At 41.3% G+C, this 24,848-nt stretch overlaps 6 gene segments (V, D, J or C); 3 read left to right on the top strand and 3 right to left on the bottom strand.

Annotated features, from left to right (window-relative positions):
- Window positions 1-702: 702 nt before the first annotated feature.
- On the bottom strand, window positions 703-3,372 carry LOC117390155 (Ig lambda chain C region-like). The segment is given in 4 exon segments: window positions 703-983; window positions 1,206-1,361; window positions 2,742-2,841; window positions 3,352-3,372. Coding segments are annotated over 4 exon segments (459 nt in total).
- On the top strand, window positions 3,371-3,825 carry LOC117390563 (probable non-functional immunoglobulin kappa variable 6D-41). The segment is given in 2 exon segments: window positions 3,371-3,425; window positions 3,509-3,825. Coding segments are annotated over 2 exon segments (372 nt in total).
- A 4,219-nt stretch (window positions 3,826-8,044) lies between these two features.
- On the bottom strand, window positions 8,045-9,650 carry LOC117391051 (Ig lambda-2 chain C region-like). The segment is given in 3 exon segments: window positions 8,045-8,505; window positions 9,215-9,314; window positions 9,618-9,650. Coding segments are annotated over 3 exon segments (447 nt in total).
- A 162-nt stretch (window positions 9,651-9,812) lies between these two features.
- On the top strand, window positions 9,813-10,321 carry LOC117391050 (immunoglobulin kappa variable 6D-21-like). The segment is given in 2 exon segments: window positions 9,813-9,903; window positions 9,987-10,321. Coding segments are annotated over 2 exon segments (390 nt in total).
- Window positions 10,322-13,779: 3,458 nt separating this feature from the next.
- LOC117391025 (Ig lambda-2 chain C region-like) lies at window positions 13,780-15,580 on the bottom strand. The segment is given in 3 exon segments: window positions 13,780-14,240; window positions 14,950-15,049; window positions 15,560-15,580. Coding segments are annotated over 3 exon segments (435 nt in total).
- Window positions 15,579-16,042, top strand: LOC117391024 (immunoglobulin kappa variable 6D-21-like). The segment is given in 2 exon segments: window positions 15,579-15,633; window positions 15,717-16,042. Coding segments are annotated over 2 exon segments (381 nt in total).
- Window positions 16,043-24,848: the final 8,806 nt, after the last annotated feature.

Here is a 24,848-nt window from a genome sequence, read left to right as displayed (position 1 = left end):
CAAGAGGAACAGACATCACTGATCTGTGTGGAGTTACACCAAACATTCACCTCGACAGTATTTTATTTTTTAATTTCTCTATAGTCCTTATAACTATTAATGTGTTATAAAACTCTAATTTAACACGCAAGTCCCAAATTCATAATCCCTTTCACAAGTAAAAGAAAAACATCGGTTTCCACACCATCTTGAACTTTTCAAGTGACTCTAGAGATTCCAGTTTTAAGATCTTTTTGTAAATCGTTCCAAGACCATGGAGCTGAGTCAGAAAAGGCTGATTTTTCCAGCTCTGTGAGGCATCGAGGCACATTGAAAAATATTTGGGAGGAGAAATGATTTAGGATATATATTATTTACCCAGACAAAATTCTTCATAACTCACTTATTCACTTATTAATCTACTGCAACTATGAAATATGAAATGTATAGGCTCCAGTCATATATACAAATGTGCTGACATAAGTTTATGGGCTCCTTGTTATAATATCTGATTTCTCCTCATAGTTTAATAGCACCTGCTCTGTGAGGGATCAAATCTGGAATACCAAGTCATGATGTAAATATGATTTCATTTTGATTAGATCATTTTGAATTCAATAATTGTAAGTCACAAATCTTAACTCTAATGTATTGTAGACTTTCATATGAAAATAAGCAGAGACATCACATTTCATACGGCTCATAGGACAAAAGACAGACCACTTCTTATCATGTAACACAAGCTTTATTACCTCTCCCTGCTCTGACCATAAGCCACACTCTACATCTAACTCTTATTGCAGTTGTCGGTGGGGTCCATGTTCAGGGCCCATGCAGCTCTAAGCACTGGCTCCTCTGCAGTGACTGGACCTGGGTGTGTCCGTGGTGGCTCACCCTGCAGGAGAACAGCTGTCCCTGCAGCCAGCTGTCCTCAGTCAGGCTCAGGAGGCTGCTGCTGCTGTACAGGCCGCTCTTCTCCTGCTCCACACTGCTCTGAGCCGCCCCTGTGAGGAGGGCAGTTTAAACAAGGGTTATTCATCAAGAGATTCATGTAACAAGTAAATGTCCTCTATGTACAAAGATTTCAAAACCTGGTACTACATTTTGAGGACTAATCTCTATGGCAACAGTCAAAAACACAACTATTTTGTACTTTTTATTTGTAAATGACATTATTTGTTCATCCAGGACACTCTGTGATGTGGTGTGTCATTTGTCTTCTGTACCTGTGTCTGTGAGCTCCTGTCCGTCCACCTCCCAGCTCACACGGGCGCCCTGTGGAGAGTAGGCGCTGAGCAGGCAGAGCAGAGAGAGCCTCCCCCCAGAGAGCTGCTGCAGAGAGGGGCCCAGGAGCGAGACAGAGGGGGGGCGCACCGGGCCACCTGGACACAACAGGGCAAATACAGAGGACATGTGTTCATATTTATGTGTCAGTTGTGTTAGTTCTACTGATACTTTAGTGAGACGTCATGCTGGGAGTGTTCCGCGTGTATGTCTATGGCGGACTATTCAGCAGTTTCCATGGTGACACATTGCACGTAATCGCAAAAACTGCCAAAAATTTCTTGAAAGTACAAAATGGATTTAAACAACACATTTTCAGGAGCCTGTGATCGACGGTATTGTTGAAAAAGAGCGACTAACTTAAAAACTGTCGGCTAATGCTAGCTAGCTTGTGACTGGAATGTGACTGGAGACGGTCTTCAACGAAAGTCTATCTTGAGTAACAGAGCTTCAGACAGAGCAGTGCATACAGTTAGCATCACACCTGCAGGGAATGTGGATGACATGAGCTGCAAAGAATCAACAGACCAACACTGGGGGATGTGGGTGAATTCTTATGTTGCGCAGTTAGTCTTAGTTTAATCTAGTCATGGTTTTGTCCTCTTTTAGTCTGTTCAGTAGGAGATCACGTCGTCATGGCTACGGGATATGTTACTTGGTCGACTTTATTCTTGGTTCAGATCTGGTGATGCACAAACAGTAAAAGTGTCTCTTGTGTTGAAGTTTTTTGCTGAAGTTTAAGAAGCACTGCACTAATCTAATAAGACAGCAGTTTCCACATAGAGCTTTACAGAATATGTGATCAAACCAATCAACAATCAAACATTAGAACAACAAGCCTCAACGTGCTTTGTCCCGCATCCCTACGACTCCACAGAGAAAAACTACAAAAATGTGCACGAGACGATTTACAGGATTAAAGCAACGAACAAGAAAACGCCTATTTCCAAAAGCAGATCACACATGTAATTAAACGACAAAACGCATTTACATCAGCTACATTTTTAAAAGGTTTTGCACAGACTTTTTTCTTTTCCCTCTGTCTGTTGGTATTTTAGACTGTCTGCAGAACTTCACAATAAAGACATGTTATAATGAAGTCTCCAAATGAATTTACTTCAATAATTTAATGAAGTTTTAAAATGTATTGTGGTGAAAACAAGACAGATGTTTGTTTCACTTCCTTTTCACTCGATTTTACCGTTAACGTGGACTGAATCATTTCTATATTGTTATAAATAATAGAGACGGATTAGCGATACATTAAAGATAAAACAGAGGAATAATAATAGAGAAAATATAAAGCTTTTACATTACTTCTCATAAATGTTCTTACTTTATTTACAAAACAATTTGAGATTCAGATTTTGCCATAAATGTTGGAATAAAATAATTAAATTTTCACAAATGTCAAAGCAGCAGGTTATAAAACATTTAAATGATAATATAAAAATAAATGTTTAAAGGAGACGACTTACTGTGGACGATGACTTGTGTTCCTCCTCCGAACGTCCACCACAGTGATACAAAGTCATGAAGAGGCCGTACAAAAACCTCTGCTCTGTTCTCCTCCACACACTGCTCTCAGTTCACACTCACAACATTCACTCATGTTTTACTATTTGTGTCATTATATAATCCATGAATGCAACCTGTCCAGATTCAACTTTGAAACACTGAAAACATGAAGAAAAGTCTAAATATATCTATTTTTTGCATTAATATTACTTGGTGTAATTGATGAGTGTTTTCTCCAGACAACTCACTGTGAATAAAAAATGTGATATTTTGTATAATAGAATAAATAGTTAAGTAGTAAGTTTAATAATACATTGAAATGCTAATGTTGGCTTTAAGGTGCAGTACTTTTGGTTACTGATGTGACTAGTGTGACTGCTTCATACTTCATACTATACTTATGTCCGGCAAAAAAGTGTTTTTTCACCTGTGTGTGTTTAAAAATGATTCCAATAGGATGAATACATTTGGGTTCAGAGTACAGAGACAGTATTTCCATAGAGAGGAGGGTCACATGGTCAGCTGATCCTTCCCTGAGTTTTATAGTGAGCTGAAGACTGCAGGACTCACATGTGTCAGTGAACGCACCATGGCTCTGGGCTGCACCATCCTCATCTGGACACTGGCCTGCTGCTGCTTCACAGGTTCCACTCTCAGTGACATTGAACACAACACACTGCCTTTTCTCTCTGTGTTTCTTCTGATAAATGTATATTGTTTTTTACAGGATGCAGTGGTCAGGTCACAGTCACTCAGCCTCCAGTCCAGACGTTTACTCCAGGATCCACAGTCACTCTCACATGTCAAACTAACAGAGATGTTTATAGTAATAATCGCATGTTCTGGTATCAGCAGAAACCTGGTCAGTCTCCAAAGCTCTGGATAAAATATGCTACACAACGTCTGTCAGAAACTCCATCTCGGTTCAGTGGCAGTGGGAGCGGCAGAGACTTCTCTTTGACCATCACTGGAGCTCAGGCTGAAGATGCAGCAGTTTATCACTGTCAGAGTCTTCATAACAACCCCTGGTTGTTCACACAGTGATTTATGGTCGTACAAAAACCTCCCTCAGTGAGTCCTTCAGAGTGAGACCAGAGCAGGAAACAACTGCAGCTGCTCAAGAGGAACAGACATCACTGATCTGTGTGGAGTTACACCAAACATTCACCTCGACAGTATTTTATTTTTTAATTTCTCTATAGTCCTTATACCTATTAATGTGTTATAAAACTCTAATTTAACATGTAAGTCCCAAATTCATAATCCCTTTCACAAGAAAACAAAAAAGATCAGTCACCACATCTCCCTGGACTTTTCAAGTGACTCTAGAGATTCCAGTTTTAAGATCTTTTTGTAAATCGTTCCAAGACCATGGAGCTGAGTCAGAAAAGGCTGATTTTTCCAGCTCTGTGAGGCATCGAGGCACATTGAAAAATATTTGGGAGGAGAAATGATTTAGGATATATATTATTTACCCAGACAAAATTCTTCATAACTCACTTATTAATCTACTGCAACTATGAAATATGAAATGTATAGGCTCCAGTCATATATACAAATGTGCTGACATAAGTTTATGGGCTCCTTGTTATAATATCTGATTTCTCCTCATAGTTTAATAGCACCTGCTCTGTGAGGGATCAAATCTGGAATACTGTCGTGACCAGTAAGATGGAGGGACCAAAATTGCGCGACTCACGAACGTTTAACAGAATTTTTATTCACAAAAATGTTCAGAGTTCGAGTTCATAAATCCACAAGACCGGGAAGCAAAGATAGTTCAAGGGTTAGTGGACTGGTTAACATAGTCCGTGAATGCAAGGGTGCTGGGGAGCCCGTGACCAGGAAGGGTCACGAGTGCAGGGTGAGGATAACTGGAGACCATACCAGGGATGACGAGAGGGTACAGGAGCAGGGTATCTGGAGCTGGTACTCGGGCGGAGATCTGGGGAAAACGAAAAAATTACAATGAGGCAAGACGTTCACAAAAACCAAGATACAAAGCCAGGCAGTAGTATTCACGTGTGACACGCTGACGTTCCGGCGCCGAGTGTCTGGTCCTCGCTCCTCTTATCCACCGCAGGTGGTGTTGATTGCGTTGATGGACTGCAGGTGTGCGCAGGAGGAGCAGGACTCCACCCAGCTCCGGAGACAGGCAGGTGAGGGAGGGGAGAACACAGCACGGGAGGACAGCAAACCGGGATCACAACAAATACCAAGTCATGATGTAAATATGATTTCATTTTGATTAGATCATTTTGAATTCAATAATTGTAAGTCACAAATCTTAACTCTAATGTATTGTAGACTTTCATATGAAAATAAGCAGAGACATCACATTTCATACGGCTCATAGGACAAAAGACAGACCACTTCTTATCATGTAACACAAGCTTTATTCCCTCTCCCTGCTCTGACCATAAGCCACACTCTACATCTAACTCTTATTGCAGTTCAATTCAATTCAATTCATTTTTTTTTGTAAAACCCAAAATCACAACAACAGTTGTCTCGAAGGGCGTTCATGTTTTGGTTGATGGGGGAAACCGGAGTACCCGGAGAAAACCCATCCAGACACGGGGAGAAACATGAAAAACTCCACACAGAAAGGCCTGGGTGACCCGGGGATCGAACCAACCTTCTTGCTGTGAGACATGAGTGATGGCACTCAGTCACCGTGCCGCCAAGACACAAAAAACAAAACAACAGGAAGAATCAGACACAACAGGAAAAATCAGACACGACAGGAAAAATCAGACACAACAGGAAAAATCAGACAACATAAGAAATCGGCCAGGCGAGGGGGAGGAAGACCAGACGAGGAGGAGGAGAGCCGGGCGAGGAGGAGGAGAGCCAGGCAAGGAGGAGGTCCAACTGTCATCGGGGCATCTGAAAGAGATACACTCCACAGGGGGAGTGGGACAGGGGACAACATGTGAATAGCATTGCTGATGAGAAAATAGGACAAAGCAGAGGATAGTGCTCAGGTTGCCATACTTCCCCCAGCTAGTTACTCCTACTGCAGCCTGTCTTATCCCGGGTTTTAATGTCCCTAACTCCCTCACTATGTAACCTGGTCTATACCGAAGAGGAAGGTTTTAAGCCTGGTCTTAAATACAGAGACTGTGGGGGCCTGTTTAACATCAGCAGGGAGTTGGTTCCATAGCACAGGAGCTTGGTAACTGAATGCTCTCCCTCCCACTGTACTTTTGGACACTCTAGGAACCACTAATAGTCCTGCATTCTGAGAGCGGAGTGCTCTGTTTGGCTGGTACGGGACAATAGCATCTTGCAGATAGGATGGGGCCATACATCATTGGCTCCCTGTGTGTTTCAGGATCGATTTTAAAGTTCTTTTACTGGTTTTTAAATGTCTTAATGGTCTTGGGCCTTCTTATCTTACAGAACTGCTTTTATCCTATGAACCCTCGCGGCCCCTGCGCTCCTCCGGCAGCAGGCTCCTAGTTATTCCCAAAGTCAGGACACACACTCATGGAGAGGCCTCTTTGCAGTTTTATGGCCCCCGTCTATGGAACAGTCTGCCGGAGGACCTCAGGGCCGCAGAGAACATTCAGGTTTTTAAAAGCAGGCTCAAGACCCATCTTTTTAGCATAGCTTTTGATTAGTATTTATCATTTTAGTTTACTTCTCTATTTATTTAGTCTTATTTAGGCTGGCTAGTGTGTTTATGTTTTACTTATGTTTTATTTACTTGTTTAGTTTTGACTTATTTTATTATTTATTGATTATTTATTTATTTTATTATTTATTGACTTATTTATTAGTTTTGACTTATTTGATTATTTTTAATCATTTTAGATTTGCCAGTGTTTCCTCTGAGGAGCCCTCTGCACCGGGAGCTGTGGTTGGCTGTGGCTCCTGGGCCCTGGCTCGTGGGCCCTGGAGGTTTGATCTTGACCTCTTCTCTTCTCTGGGCCCTGGGCTGGTGTCCTGTGGCTGTGGGTGACCCTGCTCCTGGTGCAGATGGTTCCTCTGGTGGTTCTCTCTCTCTCATCTGGTTCATCTTTATCCAGCCTATTGCATTAAACATATTTTAATGAAACCAAAGGTATTTTAACATGTGTTGGGGTGGGGGGTGGGAGTGTGCGTTGGGGCGGGGGGTTGTTTGGTTGTGTTTATTGATGTGTTGGGGTTGGGTTGTTTGGCTGTGGGGTGGTTGTGTGGGTTTGGTGGGTGGGACTGATTTTAATGCTTTGTAAAGCACTTTGTGTTACTTTTTTTTGTATGAAAAGTGCTCTATAAATAAAGTTTGATTTGATTTGATACCGTTTAAGGCCTTGTATGTCAGGAGGAGGACTTTGAATTTGATTCTAAGCTCGACAGGAAGCCAGTGCAGATATTTTAGTACAGGACTGATGTGGTCTCTTCTTTCTTTTACTGAAAATTAAAAAGACACAGCAATTCCTTCTTACCTGCTCAGTTCCTTATGGCCAATTCTAAAAAATCAGGCTTTGCACTTTGATGTAAATCCTTACTTACGTGGGAGACATTTATATGGGACAATCAAATATTAGTTTTACATATTTTGACATTTTCTGTACAAATTATGCCAAAAACTACAGTCATAGATGAAAAAGCATCAGATTTTTTTTCTCACAAACATTTAGTCTTATTCAGTGTTTCAGTCCACAATGTTAGTCAGGCATATTCCAAAACACATTATTGACTTCTATAGACAACTTCCACCAAAAGAGGGCACTATACTACAAATACTGCCCACACAGAGGACACATGGTGAACTCCTCTTCATGTTGAAACTCAATGCAAATCATTTTAGAGAACTGTCATATTTCAAGATATCAGTTGTACTTAATTTATCCATCTAATCACCTTCTGTTTCACTTGGACAGGTGGATGCAAATTATGTTCCTACTTTCAAATGCACAAGCAGGTTAAGGGTCACATGGTCAGAAGATCCTATGTGTATTTTTAATGTGTGTTCACCTGCCCAGGGACTGCACATGGGAAACAGCAGGAGCTAAATCTGGTACAAATTCTCTTTTCTTTTGTGAGATTAATTCATTTGTACATGGTCCCTGACAAGTAAAGACTAATGAAAGAAATAAAATATTGAAAACATGACCAGAGCGTCTATGGACTTTGTTAGAATGTGTGATTGCACTTTTGTTTAAAGTGACAGTGTCTGTTCTATATGAGCAGAAACACACCACAATAATTTGTACAAAACAGTTTGATGTTGCATATTAATATATTGTATTTAACTTAATAAAAGAGACAAAACTCATTGATGAACACAAGCTTTATTAGCACAAACACAGTAACATGAAGCTGCATAGTCACATGTTTATTCCTGAGCCCTCCATCAGCTCAGTCAAACCCAGGGAGTGTCCCATAGAGCAGGTGAAGTGTGTCCTCATGTGGGCGTGTCTCACTGGGAGCAGGACAGTGACTCCAGGCTCTGAGTGACTGGGCTCTGTCCACTCCGATGGGCCTCACAGCTCACTGATGTGTCTCTCCACTGCTCTGTGGACAGCCTCAGGACGCTGATGTGGCTGTAGAGGCCGTCCCCTCTCATGACCCCCGGGCTGTGGGACCCCTCTGCGGAGGCCCCGCCCACTCTCCAGCCCAGCGTCCAATCAGAGGGGAAGCCCCCGCTGGCCACACACAGCAGCGTGGCACTGCCCCTCTGCAGCTCCTCTCTGGACGGGGGCAGGACGGTCAGGGCGGGCTGCTGTACTCCCACTGCACACAGACAGGGGGCAGCGCAACGTGTTAAAGCAATACATCAGAAAACAGTCACTGCACAAAATGATGAAGACTAGAGACATTTACATCTGTGTCTTTCACTTCCTGTTCACTGTAAGTCCGACCAATGAACCGTGGACAACTGCTGTTATACTGATAAAAACTGTTACAAGTAAAAGTCATGGAGATTTATGACACATAAAAATAATAATATATTGTTTATGTAAGAGCTTGAATTGAGCTGATTTTAGTTCATCATACGTTAAATATTTTTTGTTTATTTAATACAGAAATATCATAAGAAAAAAAAACTTCTTATTCACTTTTTATTCCAAATAGAATTAAACAAAAACATGGTTGAGTTCAAAAATTGACTTTGGTGTTAAGTTAAAACCATTTCTTTCATGTTTAAAACCTTAATTTAACTTTCAGAAAGGTAAAACTAACAACACTCATAATAATATTCAGTCTATGGAAAATTCAGTAAATGAATCATATATATTTTATATTTCTTTAATCAACAATAAACAGCCTAATAATAATTGTATATTTTGAGATCATTGTTTCTTTAACACTGACCTATACAACTGTAACTATGGAATTAAATTAAAGACAAATATTCACAAATCTACAAACATAACCAAAATCCTGCTAAAATAACAGTAATAAAGTAGTCCTGATAAAGTATAAAGTAAAAAGTACTCACAGTCCACGATGACTTGTGTTCCTCCTCCGAACGTCCACCACAGTGATACAAAGTCATGAAGAGGCCGTACAAAAACCTCTGCTCTGTTCTCCTCCACACACTGCTCTCAGTTCACACTCACAACATTCACTCATGTTTTACTATTTGTGTCATTATATAATCCATGAATGCAACCTGTCCAGATTCAACTTTGAAACACTGAAAACATGAAGAAAAGTCTAAATATATCTATTTTTTGCATTAATATTACTTGGTGTAATTGATGAGTGTTTTCTCCAGACAACTCACTGTGAATAAAAAATGTGATGTGATATTTTGTATAATAGAATAAATAGTTAAGTAGTAAGTTTAATAATACATTGAAATGCTAATGTTGGCTTTAAGGTGCAGTACTTTTGGTTACTGATGTGACTAGTGTGACTGCTTCATACTTCATACTATACTTATGTCCGGCAAAAAAGTGTTTTTTCACCTGTGTGTGTTTAAAAATGATTCCAATAGGATGAATACATTTGGGTTCAGAGTACAGAGACAGTATTTCCATAGAGAGGAGGGTCACATGGTCAGCTGATCCTTCCCTGAGTTTTATAGTGAGCTGAAGACTGCAGGACTCACATGTGTCAGTGAACGCACCATGGCTCTGGGCTGCACCATCCTCATCTGGACACTGGCCTGCTGCTGCTTCACAGGTTCCACTCTCAGTGACATTGAACACAACACACTGCCTTTTCTCTCTGTGTTTCTTCTGATAAATGTATATTGTTTTTTACAGGATGCAGTGGTCAGGTCACAGTCACTCAGCCTCCAGTCCAGACGTTTACTCCAGGATCCACAGTCACTCTCACATGTAAAATTAACATGGATGTTTATAGATGGAGAAGTGGGGAGTTGGGTATGTTCTGGTATCAGCAGAAACCTGGTCAGTCTCCAAAGCTCTGGATAAAATATGCTACACAACGTCTGTCAGAAACTCCATCTCGGTTCAGTGGCAGTGGGAGCGGCAGAGACTTCTCTTTGACCATCACTCGAGCTCAGGCTGAAGATGCAGCAGTTTATCACTGTCAGAGTTTTCATTATGTTAATAGCAGAAGGACATTCACACAGTGATTTATGGTCGTACAAAAACCTCCCTCAGTGAGTCCTTCAGAGTGAGACCAGAGCAGGAAACAACTGCAGCTGCTCAAGAGGAACAGACATCACTGATCTGTGTGGAGTTACACCAAACGTTTACCTCAGCATTATTTAATTTTTTTTTTTTTTAATATCTCTTTAGTTCTTATACTTATTTATGTTGTTTATAACTAATTAAACATAGACATCCCAAATTCACAATCCCTTTAAAAAAAAAAAAAAAAAAAAAAGATTGGTCACCACACTTTCTTGAACTTACAGTGAGGCAATTTATTATTTATTCACCCACCAACTGTGCAAGTTTTCCCACTTAAAATGATGTGAGAGGCCTGTAATTGACACAATGGGTGGAAAGAATCCAGGAAATCACATTGTAGGAATTTTTATCAATTATCTGGTACATTCCTTGGTAAAATACGTATTTGGTCGCCTACAAACAAGCAAGATTTCTGCCTCTTACAGACCTGTAACTTCTTCTTTAAGAGGCTCCTCTGTCCTCCACTCCTCACCTGTATTAATGTCACCTGTTTGAACTCATTATCAGTATAAAAGACACCTGTCCACAACCTCAAACAGTTAGACTCCACACTCCACTATGGCCAAGACCAAAGAGCTTTCAAAGGACACCAGAAACAAAACTGTAGACCTGCACCAGGCTGAAGACTGAATCTGCAATAGGTAAGAGTTTGGTGAGAAGAACTCAACTGTGGGAGCAATTATTATAAAATGGAAGACCTACAAGACCACTGATAATCTCCCTCGATCACGCAAGATCTCACCTCATGGGGTCAAAATGATCACAAGAACAGTGAGCAAAAATCTCAGAACCACACGGGAGGATCTAGTGAACGACCTGCAGAGAGCTGAGACCAAAGTAACAAAGGACCAACAGTAACACACTACGCCAGGGACTCAAATCCTGCAGTTCCAGACGTGTCCTCCTGCTTCAGCCAGGACATGTCCAGGCCCGTCTGAAGTTTAGTAGATTTGGATGATCCAGAAGAGAACTGGGAGAATGTCATATGGTCAGATGAAACCAAAACAGAACATTTTAGTACAAACTCAACTTCTTGAGGAGAAAGAATGCTGAGTTGCATTTAAACAACACCATACCTACTGTGAAGCATAGGGGTGGAAACATCATGCTTTGGGGCTGTTTTTCTAAAAAGGGACCAGGATGACTGATTCGTGTAAAGGAAAGAATGAATAGGGCCATATATCGTGAGATTTTGGGTGAAAACCTCCTTCCATCAGCAAGGGCATTGAAGATGATACAATGATGATCCCAAACACATCGCCCGGGCAACAAAGGAGTGGTTTTGTAAGAAGCATTTCAAGGTCCTGGAGTGGCCTAGCCACTCTCCAGGCCTCAAGCCCATAGAAAATATTTGGAGGGTGTTGAAAGTCCGTGTTGCCCAGCGACAGGCCCAAAACATCACTGCTCTAGAGGAGATCTGCAGGGGGAATGGGCCAAACTACAGCAACAGTGTGTGAAAACCTGTGGAGACTTACAGAAAAAGTTTGACCTCTGTCATTCCCAACAAAGGGAATATAACAGAGTATTGAGATGAACTTTTGTTATTGACCAAATACTTACTTTTTTCTCATTCTGTCTCTCATAGTTGAAGTGAACCTATGATGAAAATTACAGGCCTCTCATCTTTTTAAGGGAGAATTAAAGGGAGAATTTGTACAATTGGTGGCTGACTAAAATATTTTTTGCCCCACAGTAAATGACTTTTGACATTATTTAGTTATTGCTATAAGAAAGAATTATAATTGTTACTACTAAGAACAAATGGGCTCTCGTCTTCCTCCTCAATTCGTTCCTGTGCAGGTCCATGTGCACCTGGTCTACACAAGGAGGAAACATGGGTGGGAGTCCACACTTTTTGTGTCATAACTGTGACTTTAAGTAAACTCTCTAAAGACTTTTTTTAAATTTTATTTTGCAGGCCTTGCAATGCCAATCGAACCTATGTTTTGTGTTGTAATACGATAATTCAGTTTGAAATGCAACAGATTAAACAGATTCAAGAGAATTAAAATTTTTGGTGATTTGTTAATTAATTGTTGCTATTCTACGTGACATTTTAAAGTAGTTGCATTTACAGAATGTTATAACCTCCAGTCACTGAAGTGTCATTGAATCAAAATGTGGCCTAAGATTAAGTAGATTTCATTCTCCACATGGTTCACTGCACAAAAGATGAAATGCACTGATCAACACAAACTTTATTAGCAAAATCACTGAAACAAGAAGCTGCACAGTCACATGTTTAGGTTACTGTTAAAAATGTCACCTCTTCCACTTCTATACTTCTGTTTTCTATCACCAACAATCCCATAATACTCCACTGAGATTCCTGTTCAATCTTATCTTTTAGATCATCACATGAAACAAGATGGGGCTCAGTGTCTATCCTTGTTGTGTTCCCACCTCCACCTTAAACTCCTCTGTTTCATCTACAGCTCACCTTGGACAGAGGTCCAACTTCTCTGACACAAGACCTGCACCACCATGACACATTCATCTCCCACTCCACAGTTTTTTCCCCATATTTACAGACTACTGAAATTTATGAAGACACAGCAATTCCTTCTTACCTGCTCTGTCCCTTATGGGAAATTTAAAAAAATCAAGCTTTGCACTTTGATGTAAATCTTTACTTACACTAGAGACATTTATATGAGACAATCAAATATTAGTTTTATATATTTTCACATTTTCTGTACAAATTTTGCCAAAAACTACAGTCATAGATGACAAAGCATCAGAATAATTTTCTAACAAACATTAAGTATTCAGTGTTTCAGTCCACAATGTTAGTCAGGCATATTCCAAAACACATTATTGACTTCTATAGACAACTTCCACCAAAAGAGGGCACTATACTACAAATACTGCCCACACAGAGGACACATGGTGAACTCCTCTTCATGTTGAAACTCAATGCAAATCATTTTAGAGAACTGTCATATTTCAAGATATCAGTTGTACTTAATTTATCCATCAAATCACCTTCTGTTTCACTTGGACAGGTGGATGCAAATTATGTTCCTACTTTCAAATGCACAAGCAGGTTAAGGGTCACATGGTCAGAAGATCCTATGTGTATTTTTAATGTGTGTTCACCTGCCCAGGGACTGCACATGGGAAACAGCAGGAGCTAAATCTGGTACAAATTCTCTTTTCTTTTGTGAGATTAATTCATTTGTACATGGTCCCTGACAAGTAAAGACTAATGAAAGAAATAAAATATTGAAAACATGACCAGAGCATCTATGGACTTTGTTAGAATGTGTGATTGCACTTTTGTTTAAAGTGACAGTGTCTGTTCTATATGAGCAGAAACACACCACAATAATTTGCACAAAATACTTTGATGTTGCATATTAATATATTGTATTTAACTTAATAAAAGAGACAAAACTCATTGATGAACACAAGCTTTATTAGCACAAACACAGTAACATGAAGCTGCATAGTCACATGTTTATTCCTGAGCCCTCCATCAGCTCAGTCAAACCCAGGGAGTGTCCCATAGAGCAGGTGAAGTGTGTCCTCATGTGGGCGTGTCTCACTGGGAGCAGGACAGTGACTCCAGGCTCTGAGTGACTGGGCTCTGTCCACTCCGATGGGCCTCACAGCTCACTGATGTGTCTCTCCACTGCTCTGTGGACAGCCTCAGGACGCTGATGTGGCTGTAGAGGCCGTCCCCTCTCATGACCCCCGGGCTGTGGGACCCCTCTGCGGAGGCCCCGCCCACTCTCCAGCCCAGCGTCCAATCAGAGGGGAAGCCCCCGCTGGCCACACACAGCAGCGTGGCACTGCCCCTCTGCAGCTCCTCTCTGGACGGGGGCAGGACGGTCAGGGCGGGCTGCTGTACTCCCACTGCACACAGACAGGGGGCAGCGCAACGTGTTAAAGCAATACATCAGAAAACAGTCACTGCACAAAATGATGAAGACTAGAGACATTTACATCTGTGTCTTTCACTTCCTGTTCACTGTAAGTCCGACCAATGAACCGTGGACAACTGCTGTTATACTGATAAAAACTGTTACAAGTAAAAGTCATGGAGATTTATGACACATAAAAATAATAATATATTGTTTATGTAAGAGCTTGAATTGGGCTGATTTTAGGTCAACATATTGTAATTTTCTACTGTTTTCTTTTTTTTATGCAGACATATATCAAAGAAAAAATACTTCTTATTCACTTTTTGTAAATATAATTAAACATAAACATGATTGAGTTCATAAATGGACTTTGGTGTTAAGTGAAAACCATTTATTTCTTGTTTAAAACCTGAATTTAACTTTCAAAAAAGAAACTAACAACACTCATAATAATATTCAGTCTATGTAAAATTCAGTAAATGAATCATATATATTTTATATTTCTCTAATCAACAATAAACAGCCTAATAATAATTGTATATTTTGAGATCATTGTTTCTTTAACACTGACCTATACAACTGTAACTATGGAATTAAATTAAAGACAAATATTCACAAATCTACAAACATAACCAAAATCCTGCTAAAATACCAGTAATAAAGTAGTCCTGATAAAGTATAAAGTAAAAAGTACTCACAGTCCACGATGACTTGTGTTCCTCCTCCGAACGTCCACCACAGTGATACAAAGTCATGAAGAGGCCGTACAAAAACCTCTGCTCTGTTCTCCTCCACACACTGCTCTCAGTTCACACTCACAACATTCACTCATGTTTTACTATTTGTGTCATTATATAATCCATGAATGCAACCTGTCCAGATTCAACTTTGAAACACTGAAAACATGAAGAAAAGTCTAAATATATCTATTTTTTGCATTAATATTACTTGGTGTAATTGATGAGTGTTTTCTCCAGACAACTCACTGTGAATAAAAAATGTGATATTTTGTATAATAGAATAAATAGTTAAGTAGTAAGTTTAATAATACATTGAAATGCTAATGTTGGCTTTAAGGTGCAGTACTTTTGGTTACTGATGTGACTAGTGTGACTGCTTCATACTTCATACTATACTTATGTCCGGCAAAAAAGTGTTTTTTCACCTGTGTGTGTTTAAAAATGATTCCAATAGGATGAATACATTTGGGTTCAGAGTACAGACACAGTATTTCCATAGAGAGGAGGGTCACATGGTCAGCTGATCCTTCCCTGAGTTTTATAGTGAGCTGAAGACTGCAGGACTCACATGTGTCAGTGAACGCACCATGGCTCTGGGCTGCACCATCCTCATCTGGACACTGGCCTGCTGCTGCTTCACAGGTTCCACTCTCAGTGACATTGAACACAACACACTGCCTTTTCTCTCTGTGTTTCTTCTGATAAATGTATATTGTTTTTTACAGGATGCAGTGGTCAGGTCACAGTCACTCAGCCTCCAGTCCAGACGTTTACTCCAGGATCCACAGTCACTCTCACATGTAAAATTAACATGGATGTTCATAGATGGGGTGGTGGGGAGTGGGGTATGTTCTGGTATCAGCAGAAACCTGGTCAGACTCCAAAGCCCTGGATTAAATATGCTACACAACGTCTGTCAGAAACTCCATCTCGGTTCAGTGGCAGTGGGAGCGGCAGAGACTTCTCTTTGACCATCACTGGAGCTCAGGCTGAAGATGCAGCAGTTTATTATTGTAAGAGTTTTCATAGCGGCCCAGTGTTCACACAGTGATTTATGGTCGTACAAAAACCTCCCTCAGTGAGTCCTTCAGAGTGAGACCAGAGCAGGAAACAACTGCAGCTGCTCAAGAGGAACAGACATCACTGATCTGTGTGGAGTTACACCAAACATTCACCTCGACAGTATTTTATTTTTTAATTTCTCTATAGTCCTTATACCTATTAATGTGTTATAAAACTCTAATTTATCATGCAAGTCCCAAATTCATAATCCCTTTCATAAGAAAAAAAACAAAAACAAAAAACATTGGTCTCCACACCTTCTTGAACTTTTCAAGTGACTCTAGAGATTCCAGTTTTAAGATCTTTTTGTAAATCGTTCCAAGACCATGGAGCTGAGTCAGAAAAGGCTGATTTTTCCAGCTCTGTGAGGCATCGAGGCACATTGAAAAATATTTAGGAAGAGAAATGATTTAGGATATATATTATTTACCCAGACTTACACAAATCTTCATAATTCACTTATTCACTTATTAATCTACTGCAACTATGAAATATTAAATGTTCAGGCTCCAATCATACACTGTGTGCACAATTATTAGGCAAGTTGTAGTTTTGAGGTGTAATTTTGTTATTGTACAATGAGCCTGCTCTTGGTCAATCCAAAATGTTAAACTCTGAAACCTGAAAATTCAAGTAGTAAAAGAAAAGAAGAAAAACTTTCTTAAGAGAAAATCTACATGTTCACCGTCATTAGGCAACTATCAGTGTGCAGAATTATGATGCAACTAAATGAAAAATAAAGATATTCCCATCTCACTTTCACCTATTAAAGTGAGAATAACAAACTCAAAATTTACAAATAAACATTTCAGAAATAAAAAAATTAAAAACCCTCAGTGACCAATGTAGCCGCCCTCCTTTTCCATCACAGTCACATCTTTTCCATTCACAGAGTCAGTCAGTCACTTGATCTGGTCAGAATCAACTTTTTGTGCAGCCACAGCCTCCCAGAGTTCAGAGAGGTTCTGTTTTCCTTCACTGTAAAAGTCCTGCTTAAGAAGGGCCCACAAGTTCTCAACAGGGTTTAACTGAGGTGAAGAAGGGGCCATGTCATTAGTTTTTCATCTTTAAGGCCTTTACTGAGCAGCCACACGGTGCAGTACTTTGATGCACGTGATGGAGCGTTGTGCTGCATAAAAATCAAAGTCGTCGTGAAAGATGCAGATTTTTCCTGCACTGCTTGAAGAAAGTGTCTTCTAAAAATTGGCAGTAGGTCTGAGAGTTGATTTTGAGTCCATTTTCAACCCGAAAAGGTCCATCTAGCTCATTTTTAATAACACCTGCCCATACCAGCGCCCCATCTCGTCGAAATGGAGCTTTGTGTCTGTGACTGATCCAACCACAGGCTCATCCATCTGTTGTGTCAAGAGTCTCATCTCATCAGTCCACAAAACCTTTGAAAAGTCTGTCTTCAGATATTTCTTGGCTCATTCTTGACGTTTCGACTTATGTGTCTTGTTCAGAGGTGGTCGTGTTTCAGTCTTTCTTACCTCGTCCATGTCTCTGAAAACTGAACACCTCGTACTTCTTGATGCTCCAGGTGGTTGCAGTTGTGGAAAATGGCAGCTCTGGAGGATAATGGGTCCCTGGTAGCTTCATCTTTGCTTCTTCTCAAATATTTGGCTGTTAATTTGTGTCTTTTCTTCTCGACATGTTTCTTGCGACCCTTTTGACTATTTGCAACAAAACGATTGATGGTTCTGTGATCACGCCCCAATATCTTAGATATTTCAAGAGTGCTGCTTCCCTCTGAAAGACATGGTACAATTTTTGCCTTTTCAGAATCAGTTAAATCTCTTTTTCGTAGTGATGTGATGTTCTGTATCGAGTCTCGCTTCATTTAGGTGAGGAGCTGAAAATGATGACGTCCAAAGCCTCGCTGCCCGGCTGTGCCATGTGACTGATTCAGGACGTGGCTCAAATTTTGCTACGAGTCCATTCAAAATGTGGGTGTTTGATGGAGAGTTGCGGTCAGTGAGAGTTTGGACACAGTTTGGATAGAGTTTGGACAGAGTTAGAGATAATTTGGACAGAGTTTGGAGATTTAGGAGAGTGAGGAGAGAGAGTCTGGAGAGAATGGAGTCAGCGAAGAGGAGAAGGATTTCCCCTGTGTGGGAACATTTTGATCTCATTTCTCCCAACAAGGTATGTACAGTAATATAAATAAAAAACAATGATGTGTCCCTTAAACCATAATCACTGGCCGTACCTCAACGTTACAAAAGCACAGTCATTGTCCATACCCCAACCTCAACCACCCTTGCCTCACTGTAAATGATCATTTCTATTTTCATCATGTCCAAATAATCATTTTCCACAGTGCCAGTGTATATATACACAGTAAATACCATCACTACAATATACATGTTTTGTATACTTCTTTATTTTGATGACAGTTTTATTCACAGACTTTCTGCAAAATGCCACACACTTCAAATTCGTGCCAACTGATATTTTTGCGTCCAGTAGAGGTCCTACTAGAGCAAATGAAGCATCAAGAAGTTTTGTGCTGGAGTGAAGCAACTGGATGAAAGGCTTTAATGCTTCAATGCTTCATGAAGCTTCCTCTGCCCTTTACTACTTTTTTAACCCATTTTTCGTGAGGAGAAGAATCTGCCTGATAATTATGCACACCTGGATATAGGGTGTTGATCTCCTTAGGCCACACCCTCCCTCATTACACAAATACACATCACCTGATATGCATTAAATCCAGTAAACATTCAAGTTTATACAGTTTGCAGTTGGAAATTATGGATAAAATGATGATATGGTCAAAATAATCACTTAGACAGATGACAGAGGATGAGGAGGGGACAACTGGAAAAGCAGGACTGGACCAGAGCAGACTGTGACACTGGGACAAGTTAAATACTACAGGATATTCACTGTGACTTATCTTCAAAAATCACTTATATGTGGATTAATCTAACACAGTAACACAATTTGAGAGGATTTTTGCCACTCCTCAGATGCCTGTTCTCCCGCTCATTCCTGCTCTTGCCTCTGCTCCTGCCTCAAAGTTCACCCTTTGTCTTCGCCTCCTGTCCCGTCTGGGTTCCCGGCTCGTCTCCCGTCCTCCGCCTTGGCTCCCACCTGTTGGATTATTCCTGCTCGGTCTCTCCTGGTCCTGTTCCTGGTCCCGTCTTGTCCCGGTTCTGGCTATCTCCGCTCCTGCTCCGGTTCTGGTCTGTCCTACCTTGTCCCGTCCTGCGCCCGCCCGCTCTGCCTCCTGCACCTTGCCCCCAGTTGTGACTATTACAATTGACTTTGAATCCCGCACCTTGTAAATAAAACACTGTAAATCTGTCCCGAGATCTGCATCCTTTGGTCCGCACCTACACCCACCGTTACGACAGAATGTTGAGTTGCATTTAAACAACACCATACCTACTGTCAAGCATGGGGGTGGAAACATCATGCTTTGGGGCTGTTTTTCTAAAAAGGAACCAGGATGACTGATTTGTGTAAAGGAAAGAATGAATAGGACCATGTATCGTGAGAGTTTGAGTGAAAACCTCCTTCCATCAGCAAGGGCATTGAAGATGATCCAATGATGATCCCAAACACACCGCACGGGCAAATAAGGAGTGGTTTCGTAAGAAGCATTTCAAGGTCCTGGAGTGGCCTAGCCAGTCTCCAGGTCTCAACCCCAAAGAAAATATTTGGAGGGAGTTGAAAGTCCGTGTTGCCCAGCGACAGGCCCAAAACATCACTGCTCTAGAGGAGATCTGCAGGAGGAATGGGCCAAACTACAGCAACAGTGTGTGAAAACCTGTGGAGACTAACAGAAAACATTTGACCTCTGTCATTCCCAACAAAGGGAATATAACAAAGTATTGAGATGAGCTTTTGTTATTGACCAAATACGTATTTTTTTCTCATTCTGTCTCTCATAGTTGAAGTGAACCTATGATGAAAATTACAGGCCTCTCATCTTTTTAAAAGGGAGAATTTGTACAATTGGTGGCTGACTAAAATATTTTTTGCCCCACTGTAAATGACGTTTAACATTATTTAGTTATAGCTATAAGAAAATTATAATTGTTACTACTAAGAACAAATGGGCTCTCGTCTTCCTCCTCCATTCGTTCCTGTGCAGGTCCATGTGCACCTGGTCTACACAAGGAGGAAACTTGGCTCAGAGTTTATACTTTTTGGGTCATAATTGTAACTTTAATTAAGCTCTCTAAAGACTTTTATTAAATTTTATTTTGCAGGCCTTGCAATGCCAATCGAACCTATGTTTTGTGTTGTAATTCAATAATTCAGTTTGAAATGCAACAGATTAAACAGATTCAAGAGAATTAAAATTTTTGGTGATTTGTTAATTGTTGCTATTCTATGTGACATTTTAAAGTAGTTGCATTTACAGAATGTTATAACCTCCAGTCACTGAATCAAAATGTAGATTTCATGCTCCACATGGTTCACTGGACAAGAGATGATCAACACAACACAAACTTTATTAGAAAAATCACTGAAACAAGAAGCTGCACAGTCACATGTTTAGGTTATTGTCTAAAAATGTCACCTCTTCCACTTCTATACTTCTGTTTTCTATCACCAACAATCCCATAACACTCCACTGAGATTCCTGTTCAATCTTATCTTTTAGATCATCACATGAAACAAGACAGGGCTCAGTGTCTATCCTTGTTGTGTTCCCACCTCCACCTTAAACTCCTCTGTTTCATCTACAGCTCACCTTGGACAGAGGTCCAACTTCTCTGACACAAGACCTGCACCACCATGACACATTCATCTCCCACACAACAGTTTTTTTCCCCATATCTTACAGACTACTGAAATTTATGAAGACACAGCAATTCCTTCTTACCTGCTCTGTCTCTTATGGGAAATTTAAAAAAAAATCTAGCTTTGCACTTTGATGTAAATCCTGACTTACACTGGAGACATTTATATGAGACAATCAAATGTAAATTTTATATATTTTCACAATTTCTGTACAAAAGTTGCCTAAAACTACAGTCATAGATGACAAAACATCAGAATAATTTTCTCACAAACATTAAGTCTTATTCAGTGTTTCAGTCCACAATGTTAGTCAGGCATATTCCAAAACACATTATTGACTTCTATAGACAACTTCCACCAAAAGAGGGCACTATACTACAAATACTGCCCACACAGAGGACACATGGTGAACTCCTCTTCATGTTGAAACTCAATGCAAATCATTTTAGAGAACTGTCATATTTCAAGATATCAGTTGTACTTAATTTATCCATCTAATCACCTTCTGTTTCACTTGGACAGGTGGATGCAAATTATGTTCCTACTTTCAAATGCACAAGCAGGTTAAGGGTCACATGGTCAGAAGATCCTTCCCTGAGTTTTATAGTGAGCTGAAGACTGCAGGACTCACATGTGTCAGTGAACGCACCATGGCTCTGGGCTGCACCATCCTCATCTGGACACTGGCCTGCTGCTGCTTCACAGGTTCCACTCTCAGTGACATTGAACACAACACACTGCCTTTTCTCTCTGTGTTTCTTCTGATAAATGTATATTGTTTTTTACAGGATGCAGTGGTCAGGTCACAGTCACTCAGCCTCCAGTCCAGACGTTTACTCCAGGATCCACAGTCACTCTCACATGTCAAACTAACAGAGATGTTTATAGTAATAATCGCATGTTCTGGTATCAGCAGAAACCTGGTCAGTCTCCAAAGCTCTGGATAAAATTTGCTACAGAACGTCTGTCAGAAACTCCATCTCGGTTCAGTGGCAGTGGGAGCCACAGTGACTTCTCTTTGACCATCACTGGAGCTCAGGCTGAAGATGTAGCAGTTTATCACTGTCAGAGTTATCATTATATTAATAGCAGAGATGTGTTCACACAGTGATTTATGGCCGTACAAAAACCTCCCTCAGTGAGTCCTTCAGAGTGAGACCAGAGCAGGAAACAACTGCAGCTGCTCAAGAGGAACAGACTCACATCATAGTAGAGCAGTGAACACTCTTTACTGCTCTGAACCAAAAATCATGCACCAACAGCATTTTTCTAATTTTTACACATGGAGAATATTTCGCCTCTTCTCCTTCTGTTCTGTTATTTTATTTCACCATCAACCCCATTGTTATATCTCTAAACATAATAGTCCATTGAGATCATTGTCTGACCTCATCTGTTTGTCCATCACCACAGTTCACATCTCCACCTTAAACTCCTCTGTTCCACCTCCACCTCACCTCTGTCCAACAGCTGTCATACAGGCCCTGCACCACCATGACACACTCCTCTGACACACAACTGATTTTTTCCCCGTCTCCCTCATAAAGGACACAGAAATTTAGGAAGTTAGCAAGCTCTTCCTTCTTCTGTGCCTCTTATAACAAACTCTACAACAGTCCAGTTTGTAGTTTGATGTAAATCATTGCTTATATTCAAGAGATGTTTAAAAGACAATCAAATATTAATTTTATATATTTACACAATATTTGTACAGATTGTGACAAACATTACAGTCATATTTTAGACTGAAGTGACAAAGCATCAGAATCACCACCTCACAAACATTTTGTCTTATTTAACACTTCTGTCCACACTGTCAGTAGAGCCTGTTTCATCAGATATTAATGACTTACTGTTGATAAATTCCATCAAAAGGGGGCACTATACTGCAAGAACTGACCACAAAGAACACAGAGGGTCCAGAGAGTTACTCCAGGATCCAGTCACTGTATTGTGTAAAACTAACAGAGATGCCTCATTATGGCATTATCAGTGTTAAATTAATTAAATTAATTAATTAAAAAGAGCAGAAAGTAGAGTAATATTATGTTATCTGCTCCCATCCATCCATCCATTTTCTTCCGCTTATCCGGGGCCGGGTCGGGGGGGCAGCAGTCTAAGCAGGGACTCCCAGACTTCCCTCACCCCAGACACGTCCTCCAGCTCCTCCGGTGGGACCCCAAGGCGTTCCCAGGCCAGCCGAGAGACATAGTCCCTCCAGCGTGTCCTGGGTCTTCCCCGGGGCCTCCTCCCGGTGGGACATGCCCAGAACATCTCCCTAGGGAGGCGTCCAGGAGGCATCCTGAGCAGATGCCCGAGCCACCTCAGCTGGCTCCTCTCAATGTGTAGGAGCAGCGGCTCTACTCCGAGCTCCTCCCGTGTGACCGAGCTCCTCACCCTATCCCTAAGGGTGCGCCCGGCCACTCTGCGGAGGAAGCCCATTTCAGCCACTTGTATCCGCGATCTTGTCCTTTCGGTCATTACCCAGAGCTCATGACCATAGGTGAGGGTAGGAACGTAGATTGACCGGTAAATCGAGAGCTTTGCCTTCCCGCTCAGCTCCTTCTTTACCACAATCTGCTCCCTTTTCCAGACAATACTTTAATAATAATTGGTTTAACTGTCCATCTCTAAATCTACACAGACTACATACAGCAATACAAAGACACACTAAACTCCGCCCGCTCCAAATATTACTCCAACCTCATCCACCCCGGCTCCAATAACCCCAAAGCTTTCTTTTCCACAATAAACACACTCCTAAAACCCAACTACAACACCTCATCTTCCTTCACCACTGACAAATGCAATCAATTTCAATCCTTCTTTCAGTCCAAAATAGATTCCATTTACAGTTCAATAGACCTCTCCTCCTCCCACACTGCTCCACCTGATCCTCCTCCGCCCCATCAACAGCTCTCTCACTTCACACCCATTTCCCCTGCTCACCTGACAAAACTTTTTTCCGGTATTAAAACTTCTACGTGCTCCCTGGATCCCATTCCCTCTCCTCTCATCAAAGCCTGTCTTCCTGCACTCTCTCCACTGATCACCCAAATCATAAACTCCTCCCTCTCCTCTGGTTCTGTCCCACAGTCTCTCAAGCTGGCTGCCATCACCCCCATCCTCAAAAAACCCAACCTTGACCCTGATAACTGTGCAAATTTCCGTCCCATATCCAACCTCCCCTTTCTGTCTAAAATCCTCGAATGTGTCGTCGCCGCCCAACTTCAAACCCACCTCACCTCCAACAGTCTTTATGAACCCTTCCAGTCCGGCTTCCGTCCCAAACACAGCACCGACACAGCTCTGCTCAAAGTCACGAATGACCTCCTCCTCTCCTCCGACTCTGGCCACCTCTCCGTCCTCATCCTCTTGGACCTCACTGCAGCCTTCGACACAATCAGCCACTCCATCCTCCTGTCCCGCCTCAAAAACTCACTCAGCATCACCGGCTCTGCTCTCCTCTGGCTCCAGTCCTACCTCACAAATCGGCAACAGTTCATCCACTTCAACCATTGCTCCTCTTCCATAGCCCCCCTGCAGCAGGGAGTCCCCCAAGGTTCGGTACTTGGTCCTCTCCTCTTCATTCTCTACATCCTCCCCCTCGGCAACATCATTCGTCGTCACGGTCTCCGTTTTCACTGCTACGCTGACGACATCCAACTGTACATCTCCACAACATCCATCAACCCCACAATCCACTCCACCCTCACTCACTGTCTAACAGACATCAAAAACTGGATGAATCACAACTTCCTCAAACTAAACAGCGACAAAACAGACTTCCTCATCATTGGTCCACACAACATCACCAAATCCTCACAACACTTCACCCTGCACTTTGACAACACCACACTCTCTCCATCCTCACTCATCCGCAACCTCGGTGTGCTCCTCGACCCCACTCTTTCATTTGAACCCCACGTCAAGCACATAACCCGGACTGCATTCTTTCACCTCAAAAACATAGCCCGTCTCCGCCCATCACTCACCTTCTCTGCCGCTGAAACTCTCATCCACATTCATCACATCCA

The sequence above is a fragment of the Periophthalmus magnuspinnatus genome, chromosome 22 (assembly GCF_009829125.3).
Source record: "Periophthalmus magnuspinnatus isolate fPerMag1 chromosome 22, fPerMag1.2.pri, whole genome shotgun sequence".
NCBI classification, from domain to species: domain Eukaryota; kingdom Metazoa; phylum Chordata; class Actinopteri; order Gobiiformes; family Gobiidae; genus Periophthalmus; species Periophthalmus magnuspinnatus.
Note: the sequence above shows the minus strand (reverse complement) of the source record. Positions and strands in the feature narration are given on the sequence as shown.